General features: G+C 40.1%; 1 protein-coding gene across 1 annotated transcript; it reads right to left on the bottom strand.

Annotated features, from left to right (window-relative positions):
- Positions 1-3,395: 3,395 nt before the first annotated feature.
- Positions 3,396-8,374, bottom strand: LOC146973523 (ubiquitin carboxyl-terminal hydrolase 12-like). The gene is made up of 16 exons (XM_085799011.1): positions 7,871-8,374; positions 7,629-7,693; positions 7,000-7,060; positions 6,547-6,625; positions 6,382-6,416; positions 6,180-6,240; positions 5,709-6,064; positions 5,415-5,546; positions 5,175-5,298; positions 4,918-5,069; positions 4,702-4,804; positions 4,435-4,511; positions 4,134-4,242; positions 3,962-4,022; positions 3,698-3,855; positions 3,396-3,563 (listed from the first exon to the last, which is right to left on the bottom strand). Exons 2-16 carry the CDS (start codon positions 7,660-7,662, stop codon positions 3,558-3,560), a joined length of 1,548 nt encoding a protein of 515 aa, XP_085655137.1. The 5' UTR covers positions 7,663-7,693; positions 7,871-8,374; the 3' UTR covers positions 3,396-3,557.
- Between the last annotated feature and the right edge of the window lie 17,047 nt (positions 8,375-25,421).

Raw genomic sequence — 25,421 nt, 5'->3', positions numbered from 1 at the left:
CACTACTGATATTTGGTTTTTCCCTTTTCTCCTTTTGGCTTTTACATTCAACCACCCTGTTTTCTTGTGGGGTCTTCTTCATAGGTGTGTTTTCCTGTGGGGTCTTCTTCATAGGTGTGTTTTCTTGTGGGGTCTTCTTCATAGGTGTGTTTTCCTGTGGGGTCTTCCTCATTGGTGTGTTTTCTCGTGGGGTCTTCCTCATAGGTGTGTTTTCTCGTGGGGTCTCTTCTATAAGTATGGGTGAAACTCTACATTTTTTCTGTTGAGGTAAACAAACACTGTGGTTAAATCATGCAAAGAAACACTAATCAATTAATAAACCTCTTCACAGGTTCACATTGAGCCCTTCACTATGTGTCAAACACACATACCTTTCTTTCCCACCACTTTGGCTTTCCATTCGTTTTGGTTTTGCCATCTGAAGGGGAGACACTGGTAAAAGAGAGAAACAATTATTGTCATCTGACTGAATTTAATGATTGGCTGGAGCCACATCTAAAGAGTACTCTGAGGCACTTAGTGTCCTAGCTAACAAACAAGCTGAAGGAATGCAGATATGTAGCCAGGAAGAGTAGTCTTACCTTTGTTTCTCATTTTTGGAATTATCTACCTTTGTCTGTAGGGGACAAAACAGTATTTAGGATAAAGTATGTCAAATAACATATCGTTGATAACACAGATGTTCAAATGCAATTCTTACTATATACATTTGTTTAATATGAAGCAAATTAAACAGTCAAACATACCGAGAGTCCACCAAGGAGGCGACACCACCATGGTGTTCTTTGATTATCTGCCTTTGCAATGGCGATAGGAGTGGCAACTCTGGAGATCAAGAGGAACACAGTTGGTTTTTTGTTTTTATTAGTGTCATAGATTGCAGACCAAATTCAGCATAATATTTACTAGAACAGATTTTATGTTTTTCAGGATGAGTACAACTTGCATTTTTGACTGCATTAATAGTATACATGTGAAATACATTTATTAAATACAGCAATTTTCATTGTTCCTACACAAATAACTGATTGGTTTAACATTAAATAGCAAAGCTATGATGATCTTCAATACTTAAAACAAAAACTTTTTTTTTTTCATTCAACACTGTGTTAAATCATGCACTACAGAAACACTAATCAATTAATAAACCTCTTCACATGTTCACATTGAGCCCTTCACTATGTGTCAAACACACATACCTTTCTTTCCCACCATTTTGGCTTTCCTTTCTTTCTGGTTGTGCTATCTGAAGGGGGGACACTGGTAAAAGAGAGAAACAATTATTGTTATTTGACTGAATTTAATGATTGGCTGGGGCAACATTTGAACAGATGAATCAGTTTCTGGCAAAGAGCAAATACAGTCTTGCATTAACACTGGCAGAATAAAAAGTTTTAATTTCAACATCTTGTGAAATTCTCTGAGGCACTTAGTCTCCAAGCTAACAAAGGAGCCGAAGGAATACAGAAAGAGTGGTCTTACCTTTGTTTCTCCTAAAAGGCCTGAGTGACAAAAGAAAAATAATAGTGAGTAGACCAGTATGTACACTGCTGAAAAATGTCTTTAGGGTATACCATACAGTAAAACATCTGAACCAATTACAACTCAATCACGATTCTGATGAATCAGAGTCATGAGTCCAGGTCAGGTGTGTACAACTCTACCAACAGGATAAATGCTTGTGTCTTGAGACACTTTACACACACAATTTCTTTAAAATTGTAAAATTATCCAACACACTGAATAAGAAGGATGATTAACTTGTCTATGTAACTGAAGCAAAGGAAAACTGTTTCTTAGGTATGAACTTCCTTACCTTGCCCAAGAGCGGTGGATGTTATTTCTCTCATTTCCCACCGTTTCTATAACGGAAACCGAACGCTGTACGGATAAAAAAAAAAAATGTGTTAGATTAATTGAAACATAATATATCTTCACAGCTAATATAAACTAGAGCAGTGAGAATTGCGAAGTTGGAATTGTTTCACCGTTTACCATTGACAAGGTTAAATACATTGTAAAGAAATGACAGAAAATGTGTAATTTGTCTAGAAAACAAACCTCTGAGATGCAGGAACACAGGCGAATCATCTTAAAATGCTCTGTCGAAGTCAAACTTGGACTGAAACGTAATCTATCTCTCCTACTCTACCACTAACGTACTACTGTGACTGTGTTCTGCCACAATAGTGATAGTTTACTTCAAGATTCTCTGCTATGATGATGACAATTCCGGAATGTCTTGTCATAATGGCATTAACAATGAGTATAAACATGATATAAATGAATGTAAGCTGTAAAATTGGATCTGTTTCAAAAGGCCCAAACAGAGAAATTCATAAAAACACAGAGAAACAAGTTTATTTACCTTCAAAAACCCAATTGGAACCTGTTGCTACAGCCATTTAAAAACACATCTAGAAATACATTGGATTTATATTTTTTTAGAATATGTATCCTCCATTTGAAATGCATTGGATTTATTATTGAATATTTTTACAATATAGATCCAGCATGTGAATGTTAACATTGATAACCAAAATCATTTAACTCATTATTTGGGGTCAAATAATTAAAAAAAAAAAAATTGAGTCTTCAGGGTGAATGAGAACATAGCGTAATACAGGCATATGCTTCAGTGAACTGAGATGTTACAGTGTTTTACTTGTTTAACTCAAACTGTAAAATAAATGTTGTTGAGTGTAAACTACAATGTTTCCCTCCCTGAAATGTTGTAACATAAGTGGAAATAAACAAGAAAAATACACATAAATTGTTTTTAAGTTCTTCAAGACAAAACACTGAGCATATTTTTTATTTTTTTTATTTTTATTTATAGAGAAAGAGAGAGATAGATAGATAGATAGATAGATAGATAGATAGATAGATAGATAGATAGATAGATAGATAGATAGAGAGAGAGAGAGAGAGAGAGAGAGAGAGAGAGAGAGAGAGAGAGAGAGAGAGAGAGAGAGAGAGAGAGAGAGAGATGGGACAGACGTTCATGTTGTTTCGTCCTACCTAGTTGGCCCCATTGTTTCTTCTCCCCCAGAGAGCAAGCCATGCACCTAAACCTAAAGTCCAATTAGAATTTGAATCACTGCTCAAAGGAGCTGTGATTTGTGCTTTTTGGGCGACAGTGGCAAGGAAAAACTCCCTGTAAGAGAGAGAAACCTTGGGAGGAACCAGGCTCTCTGGGGGCCCCTCCTCCGAAGGGATGGTGGATGTTATCCTGGCAGTGGGACTTGCTTGTTGCTTGTTGTTCGTTTGAGAGGTGGCAACACAGCAGTTTCGGTTGTTTCATCACACAACATTAACATTACCACAAACGTATCTTTACCGTGGTAGGAGACAATGGCAGAGGTTTCCAGAGAAATACACTTTCGAACATGTGATGTCAAGTCTAAACAATGCAGCTGAATGACTCTGATCCATTTGTGGCTCTACTCACCAAATGAACATCACCTCTACAGTGCGGTCTGTCACCTGGTCAGCTGCAGACGAGAAGTGCAAATGGTTTTCGTTCATGGTTTTCGTTCATGGAGGTGTCCGGCTGTCTAGTCCTGAGAATAGAAACACACAGAAAAAGAATATAAGTGTATTTCTAAATCCTTCTTCTCAAATGTAATTTGTAATTTCATCTCTACTGCATCATCTGATGTGTTTGACATGAGCGGACATGGGACAGTTGACTTACTTGTCTTTTGTAAAACAGAATGTAGGATGTCTGCTCTCGCTGGTTGCAAACAGAGGCTCCGCTTGTTTCATTAACCAGATTATCACTATATGTGAACCAGCGGTCGGTTACATCAGTTCGTCCCACATCAGGATCCACCGCATCACAGGTGTAATGTCCTAGCGGGAGGACAAACGTCATTAAGTGGGTTGCTTTGGGTGTTATGAAGGTATGATTATTTCTTAGATTCTGTGTGAGCTTAAGGAAAACAACAGATTATCATACCTGATCTTGTAGTGTTACCGATATGGTTGATGGTGCTGACCAAACTGTAGCAACTACCACCCTGAGAAGAAACACAATTTATCAGAGTTAGTCCACACATCTCCAAACATTTACTTATATAAACCCACTCTGTTGGCATTGTTTGTTATCGGGTCATTTAGTGTTTCTGTACCTGATTAGACGGCACAACCAGGTCTCTGGACAGGACCACACTGTCATGGTTCTTCATGACGTCGAAGCCTGATGAATAGCTAAACCGCTTGAGGTGTAAGACCAGCACTCTGTGGACAGACAGACAGACAGACAGAAGAGACATGAGCACCAGGTGACAGACAGATTAATGTAATGTTATAACATAGTCCGATTGGTATTTTTCCACCATAAACATTTCATGATTACTCATACCGATGGGCGAACCAACACTATTATCGTGCACTACGGTCATGGGATGTGATGGATTTGATGTCACTTACCTTGGAAGATTGACAAATGATGAGTGCTGGCCTGATGTTGTACCACCACACTCACAGTTGAACTTCAATGCCCTCTCCTGCAGAACAGCACAAAACCAACATAAGTTCACTTCTACACATGATTTGGGTGTACAACACTATACCATTTACATATCCATACACATACTTATGCAAGCAATTATAGCAAGATTGAAAAATGTTGTGTTTTCTATATTATTTCTTGTTATAATAGTGGTTTTCTAATGCGAATAGAGAGTTGTTTCTTACCCCAAGATAATTTTCTAACATGTCTTGTACAGTTCCATAACCATAAAGCAAGTCCAGGGACAGGTTAGTGTAATCCTCCTCCCTGGTAGACATTGTATGACACCTACAAATTGAACAGATAATATGGTTATTATGTAGCAGAATTGTCAGTGGAATATTCACCAGTAGTTAATGTTCAGTTCACCAAAATGAACTGTGTGCAACTGCCTAGTTTACCTCTTGCACTTCCTGATGTTGTGCATTTTAAATACAAAGTTGTTCTCCACTGGACAGCGATAGATCCGGTCAATGCTAAGACCCAACACCTGGAGATCGGAGGTCAACCATCTGATCTGGTTCAGCACGGATGTCAAAAACTCATGAGCGTCCTGTAAATATGCATACACACAAATGGAAAGAGGGGTTTAAATGATTAAGCAGAAACTATCAGGAAGATGTTTAAAACAAACAAACCATGAAACCTGTTTACTCACTTTCTGGTCAAGATTTTTAAATTCTGGGTCATTACAAGCCACTGCCTTCTTGAACGCAGACAGAAGTCGGAGTTTAACGAAGGCCTCACCGGAGAAGTGGGACCTTTGAATGTCTAATAATGATCTGGAGAGAGGCAAAGGGATGAGTTAGAGGCATAGTCCATGACTTTAACAAACACTTTGGTGCTCAGGCTACAACTTGAGGATAAAATAAGTATTTCTGTCAGAAGGGTGCTGTACCTAAGGATTGCAGCATCAGGGCTCAATCTCAAAACCTGCTCCTGCTGAATGATGTCACCAGTGAAGTCGTCCAGTGTGAGGAGGCTTTGGAGGCAGGAGTTCATGTAACAGATCTGTGCTGGGTTTGGGAATCTGACACACAAACAGAACAAGTCAAACAGTCAGTATCATAAATGATTCAATGATGTGTTCACAAACTGGAGTTAATGTCCTTTAACTGTCTGACTTTGATTTGACTTTGATGTCTGTTAGATTTGTTTTCTTGTGTGTGAATGGACATCCAGATGTACTTACCCAAGACAGCTGATGTGCTGAAGTCTATGTGTCTGGTTGGATGGCAGTTTGGGCTGAGCTTGAGGAACGCTACTGATATTTGGTTTTTCCCTTTTCTCCTTTTGGCTTTTACATTCAACCACCCTGTTTTCTTGTGGGGTCTTCTTCATAGGTGTGTTTTCCTGTGGGGTCTTCTTCATAGGTGTGTTTTCTTGTGGGGTCTTCTTCATAGGTGTGTTTTCCTGTGGGGTCTTCCTCATAGGTGTGTTTTCCTGTGGGGTCTTCCTCATAGGTATGTTTTCTCGTGGGGTCTTCCTCATAGGTGTGTTTTCTCGTGGGGTCTCTTCTATAAGTATGGGCGAAACTCTACATTTTTTCTGTTGAGGTAAACAAACACTGTGGTTAAATCATGCACTACAGAAACACTAATCAATTAATAAACCTCTTCACAGGTTCACATTGAGCCCTTCACTATGTGTCAAACACACATACCTTTCTTTCCCACCATTTTGGCTTTCCATTCGTTTTGGTTTTGCCATCTGAAGGGGAGACACTGGTAAAAGAGAGAAAAAATTATTGTCATCTGACTGAATTTAATGATTGGCTGGAGCCACATCTAAAGAGTATTCTGAGTGTCCTAGCTAACAAACAAGCTGAAGGAATGCAGATATGTAGCCAGGAAGAGTAGTCTTACCTTTGTTTCTCATTTTTGGAATTATCTATCTTTGTCTGTAGGGGACAAAACAGTATTTAGGATAAAGTATGTCAAATAACATATTGTTGATAACACAGATGTTCAAATGCAATTCTTACTATATACATTTGTTTAATATGAAGCAAATTAAACAGTCAAACATACCGAGAGTCCACCAAGGAGGCGACACCACCATGGTGTTCTTTGATTATCTGCCTTTGCAATGGCGATAGGAGTGGCAACTCTGGAGATCAAGAGGAACACAGTTGGTTTTTTGTTTTTATTAGTGTCATAGATTGCAGACCAAATTCAGCATAATATTTACTAGAACAGATTTTATGTTTTTCAGGATGAGTACAACTTGCATTTTTGACTGCATTAATAGTATACATGTGAAATACATTTATTAAATACAGCAATTTTCATTGTTCCTACACAAATAACTGATTGGTTTAACATTAAATAGCAAAGCTATGATGATCTTCAATACTTAAAACAAAAACTTTTTTTTTTTCATTCAACACTGTGTTAAATCATGCACTACAGAAACACTAATCAATTAATAAACCTCTTCACATGTTCACATTGAGCCCTTCACTATGTGTCAAACACACATACCTTTCTTTCCCACCATTTTGGCTTTCCTTTCTTTCTGGTTGTGCTATCTGAAGGGGGGACACTGGTAAAAGAGAGAAACAAATATTGTTATTTGACTGAATTTAATGATTGGCTGGGGCAACATTTGAACAGATGAATCAGTTTCTGGCAAAGAGCAAATACAGTCTTGCATTAACACTGGCAGGATAAAAAGTTTTAATTTCAACATCTTGTGAAATTCTCTGAGGTACTTAGTCTCCAAGCTAACAAAGGAGCCGAAGGAATACAGATATGTAGCCAGGAAGAGTGGTCTTACCTTTGTTTCTCCTAAAAGGCCTGAGTGACAAAAGAAAAATAATAGTGAGTAGACCAGTATGTACACTGCTGAAAAATGTCTTTAGGGTATACCATACAGTAAAACATCTGAACCAATTACAACTCAATCACGATTCTGATGAATCAGAGTCATGAGTCCAGGTCAGGTGTCTACAACTCTACCAACAGGATAAATGCTTGTGTCTTGAGACACTTTACACACACAATTTCTTTAAAATTGTAAAATTATCCAAAACACCGAATAAGAAGGATGATTAACTTGTCTATGTAACTGAAGCAAAGGAAAACTGTTTCTTAGGTATGAACTTCCTTACCTTGCCCAAGAGCGGTGGATGTTATTTCTCTCATTTCCCACCGTATCTATAACAGAAACCGAACGCTGTACGGATAAAAAAAAAAAAAAAAGTGTTAATTGAAACATAATATATCTTCACAGCTAATATAAACTAGAGCAGTGAGAATTGCGAAGTTGGAATTGTTTCACCGTTTACCATTGACAAGGTAAATACATTGTAAAGAAATGACAGAAAATGTGTAATTTGTCTAGAAAACAAACCTCTGAGATGCAGGAACACAGGCGAATCATCTTAAAATGCTCTGTCGAAGTCAAACTTGGACTGAAACGTAATCTATCTCTCCTACTCTACCACTAACGTACTACTGTGACTGTGTTCTGCCACAATAGTGATAGTTTACTTCAAGATTCTCTGCTATGATGATGACAATTCCGGAATGTCTTGTCATAATGGCATTAACAATGAGTATAAACATGATATAAATGAATGTAAGCTGTAAAATTGGATCTGTTTCAAAAGGCCCAAACAGAGAAATTCATAAAAACACAGAGAAACAAGTTTATTTACCTTCAAAAACCCAATTGGAACCTGTTGCTACAGCCATTTAAAAACACATCTAGAAATACATTGGATTTATATTTTTTTAGAATATGTATCCTCCATTTGAAATGCATTGGATTTATTATTGAATATTTTTACAATATAGATCCAGCATGTGAATGTTAACATTGATAACCAAAATCATTTAACTCATTATTTGGGGTCAAATAATTAAAAAAAAAAAATTGAGTCTTCAGGGTGAATGAGAACATAGCGTAATACAGGCATATGCTTCAGTGAACTGAGATGTTACAGTGTTTTACTTGTTTAACTCAAACTGTAAAATAAATGTTGTTGAGTGTAAACTACAATGTTTCCCTCCCTGAAATGTTGTAACATAAGTGGAAATAAACAAGAAAAATACACATAAATTGTTCTTAAGTTCTTCATAACTTTAACCTACCAATACCACATAGCCTTGCTCAAAATACACACAACCACATGTTCAATTCCTGAGTAAAATCAAACGTGTTTTATAAGGTAATATCAAAAAAGTAAAAGGCTAACTAAACCACCACAGCCATGTGAAAAGGAAATGACAAGTCAACACTGGAAATGAACGCTATCAGCTACCTTACTTTAGTTAGCTAAATCATAACTTACAACACACTAGCAGGAGAAAATTGCTCATAGCAGATAGTTGGTTCAAACAATAGCACACCACCTACAGGGTTTTATCATATTTCCTCCATATTTCATGAAAGATGTATTAAAGCAAGATGTATCTGACTTCAGTAGCCTAATATGAAAATTAAAATGTGTGTTAAAAAAAAAAACACAGCAAGCATTCAGGCAAAATCAACTATGCTGAATCAGGCTAGTATTTGAAAAAGAGGCAAGAGATAAGTGAGTGAGTGAGAGCAAGTTCATATTATTGATAAAGATACCCTTCCTAGATAGCATGTTTATTTAACATTCTCCAGTGCACAGGCAGCTGTTGTTTGTTTCTCTAACATCCTAAAAATGGCTGTGTGCCGCAGGAACGCTGCCTGTGTGAAGCTGCCTATGATAGGGGTGACGGGGGCCACGACAATGCCTGTCTCCCTCCCTGCTGTTCCACCCAGGAGCCTAAACTACTAATGGCCCCCTAATGTATAAATACCATTCTGTAGGCATTAGTCACACTTTCTCTCTTTCGCTGACACGCACACTCACACATGCACACGCACAGACATGCAACCACGCACACACTCAGAGCAGCAGGTCTATGAGGCATTAGTCACAGTGGCAACCCTGCCTATAGTTGGATTGCAGATGAGGGCCAAGGCCAGGGGCTGAGGGTCTAAATTCTCCTGCACAAACAATGCATGTCAAAGAGGCCCATCAGAGGCATTCTTTAAAGACGGGAAGATGTTGTTTAGAGCACAAAGAGAGGGCAGCAGGACCGTGCCAGAGGCTGGTGAAGATAGAGATGTGTATATCTTGGAGCACAGGTTGCCATTGTAATCTGTGTGTTTTTCATGAGTTTGTACCAGGACTGAGTGTGCAGGTAGCTCTGTTGCATAAATGTCCTTGTGGGATGTGTGCACAGAGCAGCGCTGACAGGTTTGGAGGTAGAATAGAATTAGAAAACATGTTTACTTTGAAGCTGTCGCATGCAAATCTGTGCTGGAGAGTGGCATCTCCCTTTTTATTTCTGATGTTGTGAAGCGAGACGGCAAGCAGGGGAAGACAAAAGCGTCCACAATACCCAGGGTGTTTGTTGACAGCTAGATATCTTCATTCTCACATGAGGCATTACACATGCAAATTGCCATTTATGTGCACGTATGCAAGGACAGCAGAGATCATTAATTCCTATTCAAAGCATCATTTATCAGGTACTTAAAGACTGTATGAATGGCCATTAATCATTGTACATTCTTGCGCACAAAATTGTGTATTTTAATGTTTTATTTTGTGTGTGTGTGTGTGTGTGTGCTTGGGTGGGTGCGTGAGTGTGACCTCACCCTAACTTCCTGACATTTTCCCACACACGTCAAGGAAGCTACAAGTTGACAGCCAAAAACACTTTGATAAATTCATCATTTTCTTCTTTCCACCCACATACATGATCAATCAAATTTCTTTCAGCTCGTCAAAGCACCGCTTTCTGGTAGTGAAAGAAGACGCAGTGACTCTTAGAAAGACATAGTCCCTTTTGGTGTCCATGCAATCATGGGTAAGAGCTTCTGTGATATTTGCAAAGAAAAACATACAAATGTAGAAATCCTGTGATGCCAACAGTCTCAGGCAAGTCTTACACTTTTGCTAAAACTAACAGATGGCCCTGGGTCAAAAGCCCGTCATGCCGTTGCTAAAGTACAAACCCATATTTCAGTCTGTTTAACAATTAGTGAACCTCACAGCATGGGACAAGGAGATCATTATTGGAGAGCATCAATCAGACCCTTGAAATCAACCGTAGCCATGCAACTATTACCGAGCCGTGACCACTCTGTGCCTGTGACCTTATAACAGGGGCTGTAAAACACATAAGGAGGCCGTTACTCTTTTTTTTATTTTCACAGTATTCTCCTATCACACTGCTTTACTGTGGAGAGCAAACAATTTAACAGTCTGGTCTACGTAGACACTCTTCTGGTCTGTGTTGAGCCAGAATCCTGTACAAGCCAAGACAAAATTGAGAATATTAGAGAACATTAATACCTTGTTTGTTCATCATAAAAAAGGTTGTGTATGGTTTGGCGCGTTTGCATTCATGTGTGCAGCTATGTGACTGAGCAGCGTGTGTATTAAAATAACAGTGTTTTTCTCTCAAGTGGCTGGAAACTCCAACGAGTGAGCGACGTTTGGAGGGGGATTCCATGAGGAAACACCTCACCAGGGCTTTCCCCGACATCCTTTTCCTCCACCCTCCCAGGCACCAAGACTTGTACATACTAATAGACAGTGACATGCATGCATGCAGAGAGGGTGCAGCATGCTAATTTCTGCTTCTCTTGGACAAAGATAAACCCGTGCTGGAAATCTGCAGGTTGTTTGGATTTGTTTGTGTTATTACTAAGACATCAGATATAAGCCTAGAAATGTGGGTGCACCAACATTCACTGTGACTCTTTCTTCTGATTGTGCACAATGTCTGCATTTCAAATACCACAAAAAATCTCCCTCTCTTCTGTTTATCAGTCCCTCGTCCCTCTCATTAGACCCATATTTACTTCACATTTCATTATTGTTCAGTCTGGGGTCTCCAGATGATGTGCTTGTAATGTTTAATACCTTTGTTCCCCAACACCATGAGGCACATTTTCCACCGATTTAGATGTTTCTGCTGTTTACCAGGTAAAGACCCCAGAGAGAACACAGGCTGGAAACTTAAACGAGGAAGCCTGTTTAACGAGACAGGGGGAAAAAAAACCTTTGCAATTTGATTTCACTTCATGGCAAAAAAAAGAAGAAAAAAAAGTAGTTGGCCTTAGCGAGTGTATGGAAAACACAAGAGGTAGTGGAATACAACTGCTTCTGACTTTGCAGAGTAGAGGAGACAACAGTGACTCTAGCATGGCAGCAATTTTCATTCCAAACATGGGATTTTAGATAAATAGAGGGGTTGGCATCCACTGTTCATAACCGACAATTTCTGTACTGAAATGTATTGAAACTGAAGTGCAGCATCTCAGCACTAATATTTTCCACAATGTCATACAACCAGAAAGCACACTGGCTGATTTTAACTGGTGGGATGAACTGTATCATGGAATATCATGGATCATTTGGCAGCTGATGTCATGGGTAAAAGAAACCAAAAAACACCCACAACGAATATTTTTCTCACCTGTGATTTGGATGGATGTCAGAAAGAGACTCCATCTCATTAAGTAGAATTGGATGATTATAGCACTCAGAATGATTTAACTGGCACTCTGAATTGATGCTGCCAGTAAGTGATGTTTTCCCTGATATTTAATATCTTTAAATGAGATTTTTATGCCCACGATTTCACCAAATTACACAGGCACTTTTCATAATTTCACTTTTGGTGGTGCCAGAATCATTACACACAAAAACTCCCACTGAAACTTGATAAGTTGCAGGCTCCTTGTACCAATGCTGAGCTTTTATTGAACCATGAAGCATCACTAACCAAGGGTTTTATATAAGAAAATGATGAAATAGGGAGTTAGCTGCCACACTTGCCATGTATTTTTGACATTTATTTGTTATTCTGAAGGTCTTTAAAGGTGCTATATACAGTATAAGGTTTTGCTATTGCTACAGTACATAGCCGGTGTTGTGTATGCATTCAGACAACAGTTTATTATCAAACCCCTTTACACACAAGGAGCTGTTTCAAAGTGATGACAAGTGCTGTTAGTGTTAACTCTTGTTTTGTTAGTATTTCTGTCAATTCTCTTCTTCTTTTCTTAAAATAGTGAATATTATCCTCTTATTTTGAGTATATTATCCTCATATCTTGTTTGAGAATGTTATCTTGAGTATATTATCTTCTTTTAGAATGTTGTACTCTGCAAAACCTTTGTTTTCTGTCTGTTGTCTGTTTTCTGTGAACCCATGTTTTAGATCCATACATCATTATACCCAGGGGGCAAAATCCCAGTTTTTTGAAAAACGGACACGGAGCGTTGTAAAAGGTTTGACACCAGAAATGATATCTAGGAACTTCAAGGATTAAAACCTGGGTGGACAACCCGGTCAACTAGCTGCTGGAAAGCTACAGGGGGCCAAAACCCCTTTCTGGGGTCATTTTGCTGGCGAAATGATGTAAATGCAAATATTTAGGTACTACAATGGCATAAATAGTCATACAACTATAAAACTTGGCAGAGAGTATCTTGACACATAGGGGGAGGCATGAAAAAAAGATTCTGGGGTTTGTTGCAACTCAATTTTAAGATATCACCCTCAACATCCCAAAAAAGACCAAAAAAAGTACTGTTCGCCTGACAAATTCTCATGAAAATTATTATTTTTCAGCACTTTATGGAGAATATCTATGCTTAACATATATATATAAAATTTCCTTAATTCATAAGCTTCCATTTGAGTCCAAGATAGCCTTTCTACTAGCTACTGGAAAGCTACAGGCTGCCTCCAAACAATGCAACACCTATTGTGAAAAACTGCATGTTAACTGATCAGAAACCATTCTATTTCTGGTCTCCCCAAAGTGAACAGATAGATAGAGAAGACCGTTGGCCACAGCAAGTGGGGCTTTTGAGATAGAAAGGCTAGCTTGGTTTCAAATGGAAGCTTATGAATTAAGGAAATTTTCTATATACATGTTAAGCATAGATATTCTCCATAAAGTGCTGAAAAATAATAATTTTCATGAGAATTTGTCAGGCGAACAGTACTTTTTTTGGTCTTTTTTGGGATGTTGAGGGAGATATCTTAAAATTGAGTTGCAACAAACCCCAGAATCTTTTTTTCATGCCTCCCCCTATGTGTCAAGATACTCTCTGCCAAATGTTATAGTTGTATGACTATTTATGCCATTGTAGTACCTAAATATTTGCATTTACATCATTTTGCCAGCAAAATGACCCCAAAACGGGGTTTTAGCCCCCTGTATCTTTCCAGCAGCTGGTTGACCGGGTTGTCCACCCAGGTTTTAATCCTTGAAGTTCCTAGATATCATTTCTGGTGTCAAACCTTTTACAACGCTCCGTGTCCGTTTTTTTGCTTTGCCCCCTGGGTATTAGTCTAAGGGTTGATAGCCTGGTCAGAGGGTAAAATCTAGGGGTTGGGTGTTGTCTTAATTCATGGATCATTTGGCTTGGTACATTCTTCTGTTTGGAAAAGGTGGGATTTTGGAGGTTAGAAAACGTATATAAGGACAGTACTTTGGGCTGAGACTGAGAGATCTCACATTGGCACCAGAGATGCTCCCGGATTCTGCATTTTTGTGACATTGTTCTTTCTTGTAATAAACCCTTTTTTTTTGAATGCAAGAAAAGACGTGTCAGCGGTGATCACTTCTTCTCATCAACACATCAACCCATCAATATCCATCACAGTAGCATGCTTACCAGCTAGCTCTCTCATTATACCACTTTGCATAATGATCTGTAGGATGAATAAGTACCGCTGTAAATGCTAACAATGCTATACGGCAATAGCAAAAACGTATGTAGTTTAAATGTATGTTTAAACTGTATTTAATTGATTGATTGACAAAAATGTATAATCTGACCGTGTTTACTTGTGTTTATTTCTTGATCCAATGTTCCCAAGTGAAGTGACCGAATAATTAGTAAATGTAGCCTAAATTTAGAGAAAACCCACAACCACAACTGTGTATTTATTGTTTTAACAATGTCCAGTATGCTTGCTACTGAGACACAATTTCAGGAAATGCTCTCCAGAACATTTAGGTTTAAAGACTTGTTTTTATACAGAATTCAGGTCCTTAATTCACACTAATGAATTTCAAAGGCAAGAATACCTATCTAATGAAAGGAAATGGACACCTGTTGGACGTTATCACATTCCCATCTGACAGCCATTATTTCCCCATCTTCAAATCATCTCTACTCAAACATTAAACTATTACACTGTTACCATGATACCACTATACCACCAAAGATGACAGCCTCATCAATCTTCCGCTGTCTTTGAACACATACACACACATGAGACAACTGACGGCCTTTCTCTGCTGCGCTTGGGCCTCCTCCTGCAGGGAGTTTATTATTCTTTCTCTTCTGACATGTTATGTGCGCTTTTATCTTTGAATAATGCATGAAGCCTTTTTTTTGAAAACCAGTTGTACGTTTGGCACCAATGCCTGGTTTATTTGGCTTTGCTTTTAGATGTTGAGGTGCCCCACACATTACAGAAGTCTGTCAAACCTCAAACCCCAGCACTCTTTCTTTTTCTGCCTCCCTGCTCAATAATGACACACGCAATTTACAGAGCTTTCTTTGGTTGACTTTGTACAGCAGGCCCCTATTTCTGTAACAGCCAAGCCCCCCTCTTGTTCTTTAACATTTATAACACTTTTTTTTTCTACAGTAGGTTCTACTTGGAAGTGTCCAAGCCTGTGACTGGGATCTTTCCGTCTCTTGTGCATTGTAATGGTGTTGGGGCGATAATGTAAAGTGTTAGCAACAGGCCGGGTCACTGGCTGCTGTTTTGAGGCCTCTGTGTTCCCCCAGGCCTCTCCTTTCCCAGCTCCTCTCCCCTGAAGCACTGTGGGTGTGTTTAGAGCATGCTCAGCAGGCCGCCCTCAATCACAAAGCCCTCTTCTTCCACAGTCCGAGGCTGCCAGCTGGTGAGAGTGGTCAGTGTAAATGTTGAGAGAAACAGAAAATGTCTCTACAAAAAATAACGACTTTATCTACTCCGCCCCGCACCACTGCACTTACCTAACCAGTGAGGAGAAGAATAAAGGGAGCAGACTTGGAGGGAGACATGCAGGACTTGGATCTCGAGGTGGAATAAATCAACAAGCTGGACTCATTAGACCCAGCACTGCAGGTTTTTTATCTCCCCAGCAGGCAAGCAGGGCTGATAAAGCTCCGCCACTCAGTAGCAGCTCCACAGAAGAAAAAAAGAACATAAAACACAAAGAAAGAATAAAGTGCTGGCTTTGGGGTTTCAGGAATCCAAATTAACTGTGGGTCATGTCATGTGAGAGCCTTGCAGCGGTAAAGCGGGGAATCGAAATGGCTGACGTACATCACCTTTCTGGAGCAGCGGGCAGATCTACCATTCCCATGGGAACTCGTATGGTCCCGATGACCCGCCCACCATGAAAGCCTTTACAGAAAGACCCAAGTTCTCAAGCAGAAGAGCAGCCATACGATAAAAGACGTGGGGGGTGTGAAAATGAAGGACACAGTTTCTCATTTTCTCGAAGCCAAATGACATGCTGCACAGCCTCCAGACCTGGCTCAGCTGTATTCTGTGAAGGAGATAATGACAAGTGGTTGATGAGCATCACCCTCCGATCCACTCCGAGTCCTCAAACAGCACCAGTGGCCACCAAGAGCGATGCATCTGTCAGCTGTCATCTTTCTTTAAGTCTCTCAGTAGAAAAAAAGTAAACGTCCGCTTCCTTCCTCCCGGGCGCCGTGCGTAAGCCAGGTTTCAGAAGAAAGAAGTTCTGGTGCTCATCACACACCCCTATGATTATTCACAATAGTACTGGAATGCTGCAGAGGCCGAGAGCTGCTTGAGATGTGGCTTTGGCCAGACTGACAGCAAGAGACACATTTTCTGATGCTACACTGTCCAAAAACAATCAGACGACTTCTTTCAGGGCTGTCAACAACTGGTCATCTGCCATGTGCGTTCATAAAGGACACAAGAGGGAGTGAGCCCCAGCTTTCTCTGTCCCCTGGCCCTTCACCAATCTCTGCTGTTACACTGTGTTAGCTTCTTCTGTCGGTTTATTCCCCACCATGTTTTCTCTTGTACTGTATTTGCACGCATTCATAACTCTGACATTCTCTAAATAATTAGTTGGGTTTTTTTCAAATAGTTCTCTTCTGATGAGGATTTTTGTCTTTGTTTCAATGAACTCTGATGGTTGAATTCCCAGACATGTCGAGATTGCCTTCTTCTTGGTTCAAGGATTTTAATAAGATATTGGTCGTCGAGTTCCATATTTCAATGCATATGCATATTTTGGGCGCATACTTGAGTATTTGATAACGTATCATCTTTTCAAAACCACAAATGATCCCACATCATTTTCCACATTCTGTCAACACATTCTCCAACATGCATCGCTTGAAGATGAGAATAAGCATTTAGAATTTAATAGTTGGGAGCAATGAAGAATCCAATGATAATTTTTCAACAACTGAAATCTTTCTGCAACATGGACCCTGTGGTTGTTTAAAATCATTTTAGGTTTTGAGTTTCATCAAGTTTGTCAAGTCCAGTTTTTCATTGTTAGACATCTCAAAACAAAAACAAACCACAACAATCTGCATGGCTATATATAACAAAGATTAAGTCTATATGCTTCTATATGTTTCTTTTTAAAACTGGGGGAACACATTTTCAAAATGTGACGAGTCTTATTTCAAATTAAAAGTCCAGCTTTATCACATTATCCTTTTTTGTCTATCAAGAAAAAGAGTAAAAATGTTCCACATTTCTTCATGTCTGTTTTGTGCCTTATACTTGCAGACACATTGTATATCATAACCAGACAGACATTTGGAGTCAAGCAGCATACATGTCAAATTTTGGCTCCATATGGATCAGAACCCACATTCAGTTTAAGCTAGTTGTTGTGGTCAGCCAAACTGCAGAGGAGCAGACGAGATCTATTTTCAAAGACACTCATGGTGATCTGTGCTATTAAAGCAGACACTTCTGCTATTTCGGGAGCAGGCCTGGGGGGCACAATAACAGTATTTTATTGTTGTGGATGAAGCTTGAAATTAAACAAGGCACTTTTGAGCTTCACTTAAACAATTTTAGCAGCACAGGGAGAGGCTGACTTAATGAGGCGGATTTGAATGGATAATAAAAGGAACGATATGAATTCTGAACACATATTGTACTGGCTGAATAATGAAATCATAGGCCGTCTGACTCAGGAGGCATACGGAAGCACTTCAGAGAGGATCCTGCTTGGCTACGGTTTCAGTTTTCATTCCCCAAAACCATGATTATTCTTTTGAATTTCACCCCATCAAAACTGCACTCAGACCTCAAGGCACCACAGCAATCCTCCGGGTCTATGATTTGCATTTCAGGATTTATGGGAAGACGTTTGAAGAGCTCCAGATCAAATGCAATATTAGAACACTGAACTGTTCCTCCAGCCCCATATAACAGAAAACAATCACATAAACATCAACAATTTTAATGATGTACTGAGAAATGATGAGAGATGCAAAGCAGAATATTGGACTGTTTTCGACCTTGACAGGGAGGGGCCAGAAGGTGAAGGGGGTTTGAAGTCTCAACTTCACGCATGCAAGTGGATGAAGGATGGTTTGAGTTCCTGTTTACACACTAAATGGATTTGGCCCACGAACAAAACTACTGCAAATGTGACTGTTTGGAAAACAGCCATGTTTATGATTGCCACTGACAATTACTATTAGTGAAAATCACTGAGTTGAACATAAACAATATTGATGTGTTTGGCAGATAAGAAAAAAAGTTTGTGTAATGCAGCATGCACCCCCCCACCCCCCTTCAAGGCTAACAAGCTAAATGTAACTACTGCTGGTCTTTTGAGAGGGAGAGTGACTCGTTGGCCTTTTTCCTGTTTGTCTTTGCCTGTCCAGGTTTGTATTGGCAATGTGGTGACTGAGGAGAAACACAATCAGGGCCCAGAGTGCTGCTCTGCATCCTTCGTTCATCCATCACATCAAGGGCTTTCTCGACACCGAGCTCCTACAAGCAATTAATGCCACCGAGCTCCAGTGTAAAGGCTGCCTCCAGGCGCAGACCATAGAGGTCAAAGCACTTCCTATTCTTTAACCTCACTCTTGTCATGGAAACAACAGTGCAAGATGAAACTCGCTTATTAAGTTCATAAACCCCCTTGGAGTGATTTTCTCCAATGTGTCCAGTTCAGCCACTGATTGCACAAAAACCTTAATTTTCCATCATGCAGCTGAGAAATTTCTTGTGTCATCAGCAGCGGCCGAGGAACAGTTTAGCCAAAGATTTCCTGAATTTATGGAAAATCCCACTTTGTGTTTTTTTAAACAGACAATCGCACAAAGGTATGTGAATTGACGGCAGATGAACGACGGGCTGGCATCACGTTTCCTGTCCGTGGAAGAAAACGTTTAATGTTTTTCTTGCTGTAAAGTCCCACTTTTCAGCACGTGCACTGATACGGAAATGTATGAGAGTGGCTCAGAGTAGTGGTCCAGGCCAAGCAAAGTGTTTTCCTTGGCTCCGGTTAGAGTGAGTAACATGGGAGAGAGTATGCTCCCAGGATATAGCATGACATGTTGTGCTTAACTTTATATTACAAATATAAACATGTTTTAAAGACAAAATCAAACAGGAGGCAGAGTTTACTTCATGCGTGGCTCTGAGGTTAGCTTGGGAACACACAAATTGCACACATGCACATGCACATACAAACACACTTGCTTTTCAGGCCTGTTGAGTTCAAGACACATCCAACTACCACAACTACCTCCATGGGAATCTGAGAACTGCCTTTCACATTGAGTCTGCAGTTATATGCACTATGAAATTCATATTTTAGAAAGCATAACATCCAAATCTTGGGTTGGACGAGACTTATTTGGCATGACGGCTATGACAAATACTCCGGGCAGGCATGGGTCTTTTTGCAAAAAGTAAGAAGATGACGGTAAACAAAAGTGTAACAGCAAGACTCAGCACCCATTAACCAGGCATGTCCTCCTGCTCCAGAGCTCCAGTGAGGGATGGCTCTGGGCCACCGGACTCTAAAGAGAGATGAGATAATCTGGCAATGGTGGAGGTCCACCGTGGAGAGTGTATTGTCTGTGATGAAACTAATAAAGTCCAGTCATGCTGTCTGATCCTTGATCCTTGGCCCAGGTCCAGACCGGGCATACTGCTCCTGTCTCTACACTTATCGTCTCCTCTCTGACCCCCCCCTCCCAACTGTGACGGCAGGGCTTCCAGGAGCAGCTTTGATCAGTGTCTGCCTGTCATTCAGCATTAGCCACCCCAGGAGAGGGGAGTCCTCTCTGGGCCCGGGATGGACCGGAGAAGTGCTGGACCCTGAATGGAAAGGCCCATGGCTGTGGAACAATCGGCTCTGTGTGGTACAGCAGACGTCTGGGTGTTAGCAGACTAACTCTGGTGTGTGCCACATGTCTCACCCCTGTCACTGTCATGACCCGATCTGCACTCCCATTACAGCTTTATCTCCATAATATGACCCCACGCACAACTCTATTAAAAAGCATGCGTTGGTGTGCGCTGATGAGATCATAGCTACTGATGAAAAAGACACCTGTTGATGGAGTATAACAACTGATTAGAAAATATATATCGATATATGCAATATGGTCTAATTCCATATCACATTTAAAAATAAATCGATATATTTTTTGTATCGATATATCGTCAAGCCCTAATACACATGCTCATTTAACTAGTTTAATTGATATTTAATTATTTTTCCGGGGTAAAACTCCTTCTCACTATGTTAAACTCATTGCGTCCAGAAGGTAAAAGATACACATTCACAGTGTTTCACTTCCAACAAATTAGCTTATTTCCCATTCCACTAGAATCACTGCACTAACGACTTGTTAGACGGAATATTTTTCTTGCTCCAGGCTTATTTAGCTGCCAAGCATGACATCAGACGTCTCCCATTCAAATCTATCATCTGTCTTTACCTCATGTCTGAGGTACAGTGGAGTACAGGAGGAGTTGTGCATTTGTGAGAGTTATTCAGGCAGTCACGTTTATGAGTGCGAGTATAAATAAAGCTGTTCTTGTTAACATATTTTGGGATTTCTGTTGTCAGACGGTAAAATGAGTATGAAACAGTGACGAAAGCAGATGATTTAAGCATTAGCTTGAATTATATGACACAAGGTTGCGTAGGACATTAATATAAGTTGCAGTAGATTTAGACTCCAAAACATGTTTAAACCACACTGGAAAAAGCAAATATCTTTTGAAATGTTTGCTATATTTTCAACACTTTTAAAGAGCTCTTTCTTTTGAAACCACTACCACTCACTATCTGGTGTCAAAGTTGCTAAGTTGACAACACTGTGCAAAGCTTCTGTGTGTCTCTCTCTACCATTCAAGTCAGTGCAGTGGTAGTAGATCCCATCAATCAATAACACTATTAGAACCAGTCTGGCTTAGAGTGAATCAGGACCGCCTACCTTATCGACATACGGACACCGAAATAAATAACATAAAAATGCAGAAATAATTGAAGATATACAAACATTAATAAATTATTAGATTATTAGATAAATACATTAATGTAAAAACACAAAAGTAGCATTTATATTATGACTGAAATGTATTTATTTTGTGTTTATTTATATTCAATTATTGACTTTTGTATTTATTTACTAGAGTCGCTGGTGGTTTGAGAAGTTAAACAGCAGACATAATGCAAAGACCTCGTAGTCTGCGTCCATGGCCTTGGAGCAAGCACACAACTGAAACATGTGCACATGCACACATTCAGTACACACAGGCGCTGTAACATCTGACACCGCTTCCCTGCTGCTCCCACCGTGTCAGGAGGGGAAGTCCATTCATTTCAGAAAAATGCCTTGTGAATCAGAAAGACTCTGAACCAGGACTGAGGTTTCAGTTTACATGGAGACTGAATGTTAACAGCCTGTGTCCACCCCATCCAAAACCATTCATAAATAACATTTATGTTTCATATGCAAAGGCTATGATAAGGTGGGCCAGGACCATCGATCACTAAGCGCTGTGCACTGCACTGAACCGTAAAAGTAAGGTAACATGAAATTTGACATTGTTCATTTTAACCACATAGTCGTCAAACGTCTGAAACTTTAGCAGCCAATGTCTTGTTTTGTACAATCTGCTGTGGCTGTCTACGACTCAGTAGCAGTTACACAACAGGCAGAAATATCAGCTATCACAAACCAAATCCTGAGTTTTATTCAGGGTAAATCTATCATTCAGATTTGCACTTTTATACACTCTCGGAGTCAGAATCAGGGGGATGCTTTGGGACACAAGTTTTGTAGGGTGCAAGCTGCAAAGAGATGAAAAAGTCTATAATGAGCCAAAAAGAGACAAATAAAAAGGGGGGTAAGATTTCACACGTCTCTATTTTTCAGAAGGCCTGTATTCTTTCATTGTGCAATATTGATATTTTTAATATGTTCATTTTGATTAAATTTTTCCAGCAGGAACAATGTGACCACATCTTTCCTTATGAACCCTTTTTTCTTGAACATGCTGGTTTTCAGCCTAATCTGTTGTGGTGCTGGTTCCCTGTGTTCATAAAAAAAAAAAAAAAACCTTCCCTTTGTCTTCTTTTCTGTTGCCAATGAAAGTAATAATGTGGAGAATACTGAAGGGTCACTTTGTTTAAAACCAGGAAGTTATCAACAAAGGGCCTTCACTGATATTAATTGAATCTTGCGTTCCTGTGAGATTAGCTACCGCTGCTCTGGCCTTGACCTTACAGCAGGCTTTCCAGGGCTGACAATGTACATGGATCTCACTCTCTCATACTGTGTATTTATTCTGTAGGCTGACCTGCCTGTAACATCAACAGAGACAATGGACCCCAGTGGATGAAATGTTTGTTCTTGTGTCAGCGACTGCCAGAATCATGAAATATCAAACTGATTCAACATGACTTGGAAATATAACAACATGTTTCTTTTTGAGCTCTACTTTCTTGACTCTCAGCAAATCAGTCAACCATCTATATCAGGCTTTTCACTTCCTGAAAACCACGAACATGACATCACCGAAGCCACGGTCACGTTCAATTAGAGGCCAGAGAGCGACAGGAGGCCTGAACCCCCACTAATGGGAAATAGATATCATAGTTATTGCTCTGCTAGGAGGGCAAATTTATTGGGAAATATCACCCACCACCTCGCTAAATGATGGAGACAGAAGCAAATTAGAGCAAGGGTCAGTCTGACGGATCCATCAAGCTATGAAAAGGCCCTGCCATCATATTCCCAACACAAATTACATATCTGCTTTCTTTAGAGAGCCGGAGCTCTGGGATAACAGGCTTTTTTTAAAAGGAGCCTTGAGGCCGTTGGGTAAAAGCCCAAAAGAAACAAACCCCATGTAAATCTCAGCAGGATATTGTACTGAATGTGTGTGGGCATATCACGTTCTGGTAAAACACCCATGCATGCACGCACAAAATTATCACATCCCACTGAAAAAATACACTTTGTCCATTCTTCCCATCTCAGAAGTCAAGTTAAAAAAACACCAGAAATGTGAAGTGAGGAGGAAGTGACAAATAAGTGCCCTTTGATTTGTTTTACAGTTAAAATACTCAAGCTCATTCCCAAGTGTTTAGTCTCTGTTTTCTGTCAATATTATGAAACCTGCGGCAATTCCCTGATCTCAAATAAAAACCTCAAATTTCACTTGATTTTTTGGGATACAGCTTTTTTTTTTAAGAGAGAGTGTGGCCTGTCAAGAAGGTGAAACATTCCCATCTTTGTTTGACACAGTCAACGACTAAAGGCTTCTCAGACGTTGTGAAATCCAAATAATTAAAGGATTTAGCCAATCAATCTCCCAGTGCAATTTCCTCCATCCTGGCTTCAGCCCAATGGGGTTTAAGGGAAGCCTGTGGAGGTGAAGGTCACGGGCCAATGGGACGTGTTCAGGAAGTAGCAGCACACAGCGCGGCCTGTAATGAATATCATGGGCGTCAGAGTAAACACAACACCACCAGTCACAGCTCAAATCACACTCTCCTTAGAATATTCTGCATTCCCAGCAAACACTGCACTGAGTCACTGCAGTGTCTGAGTACAGAGTCATTCACTGAGCACTGTCTGTAAAATAAGTCTAACTGGAGACCGCACTGTATGAATGGATAAGCAACAAACAACATTTTGATGGTATTAGAAAAAAGGCTTTCACGCAGGCAATTAGAGCTGGAAAGGCTAAAGGTGTCTGCAAAGTAACACAACGTGAACGTAAACCGCAAAAAAATAATAATCTGTGTGAATTAGCCTTGATATGTCTGTCAGTGAATAACATGGCCATTGAGAGATAGAGAGGCACAGGACAAAGGATGTATACAGACCCGGGAAAGGACATCAATCCTGCAAGCGCTTGAGACACGCACACACACGTACACACTCGCACACACACACATATTCCATTTATTTTCCTTAATCACCGATCAGCCCTCCTGTCAAGTGGTTTGAGCCGTGCTCAGAGAAAATACTCTGTCAGTCAGTGAGATCTTAAGCACAATACGTCTCTCTATACTTTGCCACGGGCTGTGAAGACAGAAGTGAACAAAATGAATCCGAATCAGTCATATGTCAATTAAACATGAAGTAATACTCCCACAGAGGCTCATTGTACCGTGGGATGGTTTCTCCATACAAAAGTCAAGATGTCACATGAGGTGAAAGCGAAGAGAAGTCAGGTTTCTGTCCTCCGGTTTTCGACCTCAGGTAAAACTAGATGAGACTGGATTATTGCATGACCACCTGTGTGTCGGGTTCTCCATCAAAAGCAAAGAGCCAGAGGAGAAAGAAAACCCCAAAACACAAAAAAAACTATTTATTGAGACAAATTCAGAGCAGGAAGGGAAATATTTGGTTAGCTCGGCGGCAAACGGTCGGCAGCGTCAGAGCAGTCCACGGCTGAAGTGGGGGGGAACAAGCCAGCCCTTTGTTTGCGGACAGAATGGTGCACTCCGTGGGGTCACTGCAGGAGGCCCAACATCACAGACACAAGGACACATACACACACACACACACACTCTCCCCCTCTGACACACATGCACACACACACACGTTCGCCTGCACATGCATGCACACAAAAACCATAACATTCCTCTGCTTCTATGAATGTTTTATTAACCATGTGAATGGATCACAGAGTTACACCCCCTAGCATAACTATAGTCTCCATAGTCACACACACAAAAACACATCCCTGCTCTTTCTCACACTCACACACCTACCTAACCAGGCGAAGTTCATGGCATTCGCATGGTGGGATTTCTGGTCTTTCATTACCTTCCAACCTTAGGTCGGGCTGTCTGAATCTGGCCAGAAACCATGAGTCCCCTGCTTGTTGGCAATCTCTGTTTTATTAGACACATGTATCCTGTATTCTGGTACCAGTCTTAAAGATGAAGCATGCTTTTATTTCATTTTTTGCCACAAACAGGCAAGGATTAGTTCACCAAAATCCCTACAAAACACATTTTATCACTTTCCATTGGTGGTATCTACGCAAATAGTTTTGGGTTTATTTGCTGTCACTGAGATTTCTGCTTCCATCCCAGTACAATAAAAATGTGTTTGTGGTGGTCTCGGCATTGAAACATTAGATTAAGAAATAAATGTCTCTCCAGGGACAATTTCATGGTCACTCTGGATAATCCATAAATTGTTTGTAATGAAAACCTGTCGATCATAGCCCCCCTTCAAATCCTGTTGACATGTCATGTGGCTTATCCAGAAAAATGAGGACTGTGTTGAAGGAACAAAGATGCTGCGTTTTAGTTTTTAAATGTATTTTTCTAATGCTTGAGTGGTACAAAGAGAAACCCGTTCACAGTATCGAGTAGGAAGCATA

The sequence above is a fragment of the Trachurus japonicus genome, chromosome 15 (assembly GCF_045865225.1).
Source record: "Trachurus japonicus isolate A0001 chromosome 15, Traja_1.0".
Lineage (NCBI taxonomy): Eukaryota > Metazoa > Chordata > Actinopteri > Carangiformes > Carangidae > Trachurus > Trachurus japonicus.
Note: the sequence above shows the minus strand (reverse complement) of the source record. Positions and strands in the feature narration are given on the sequence as shown.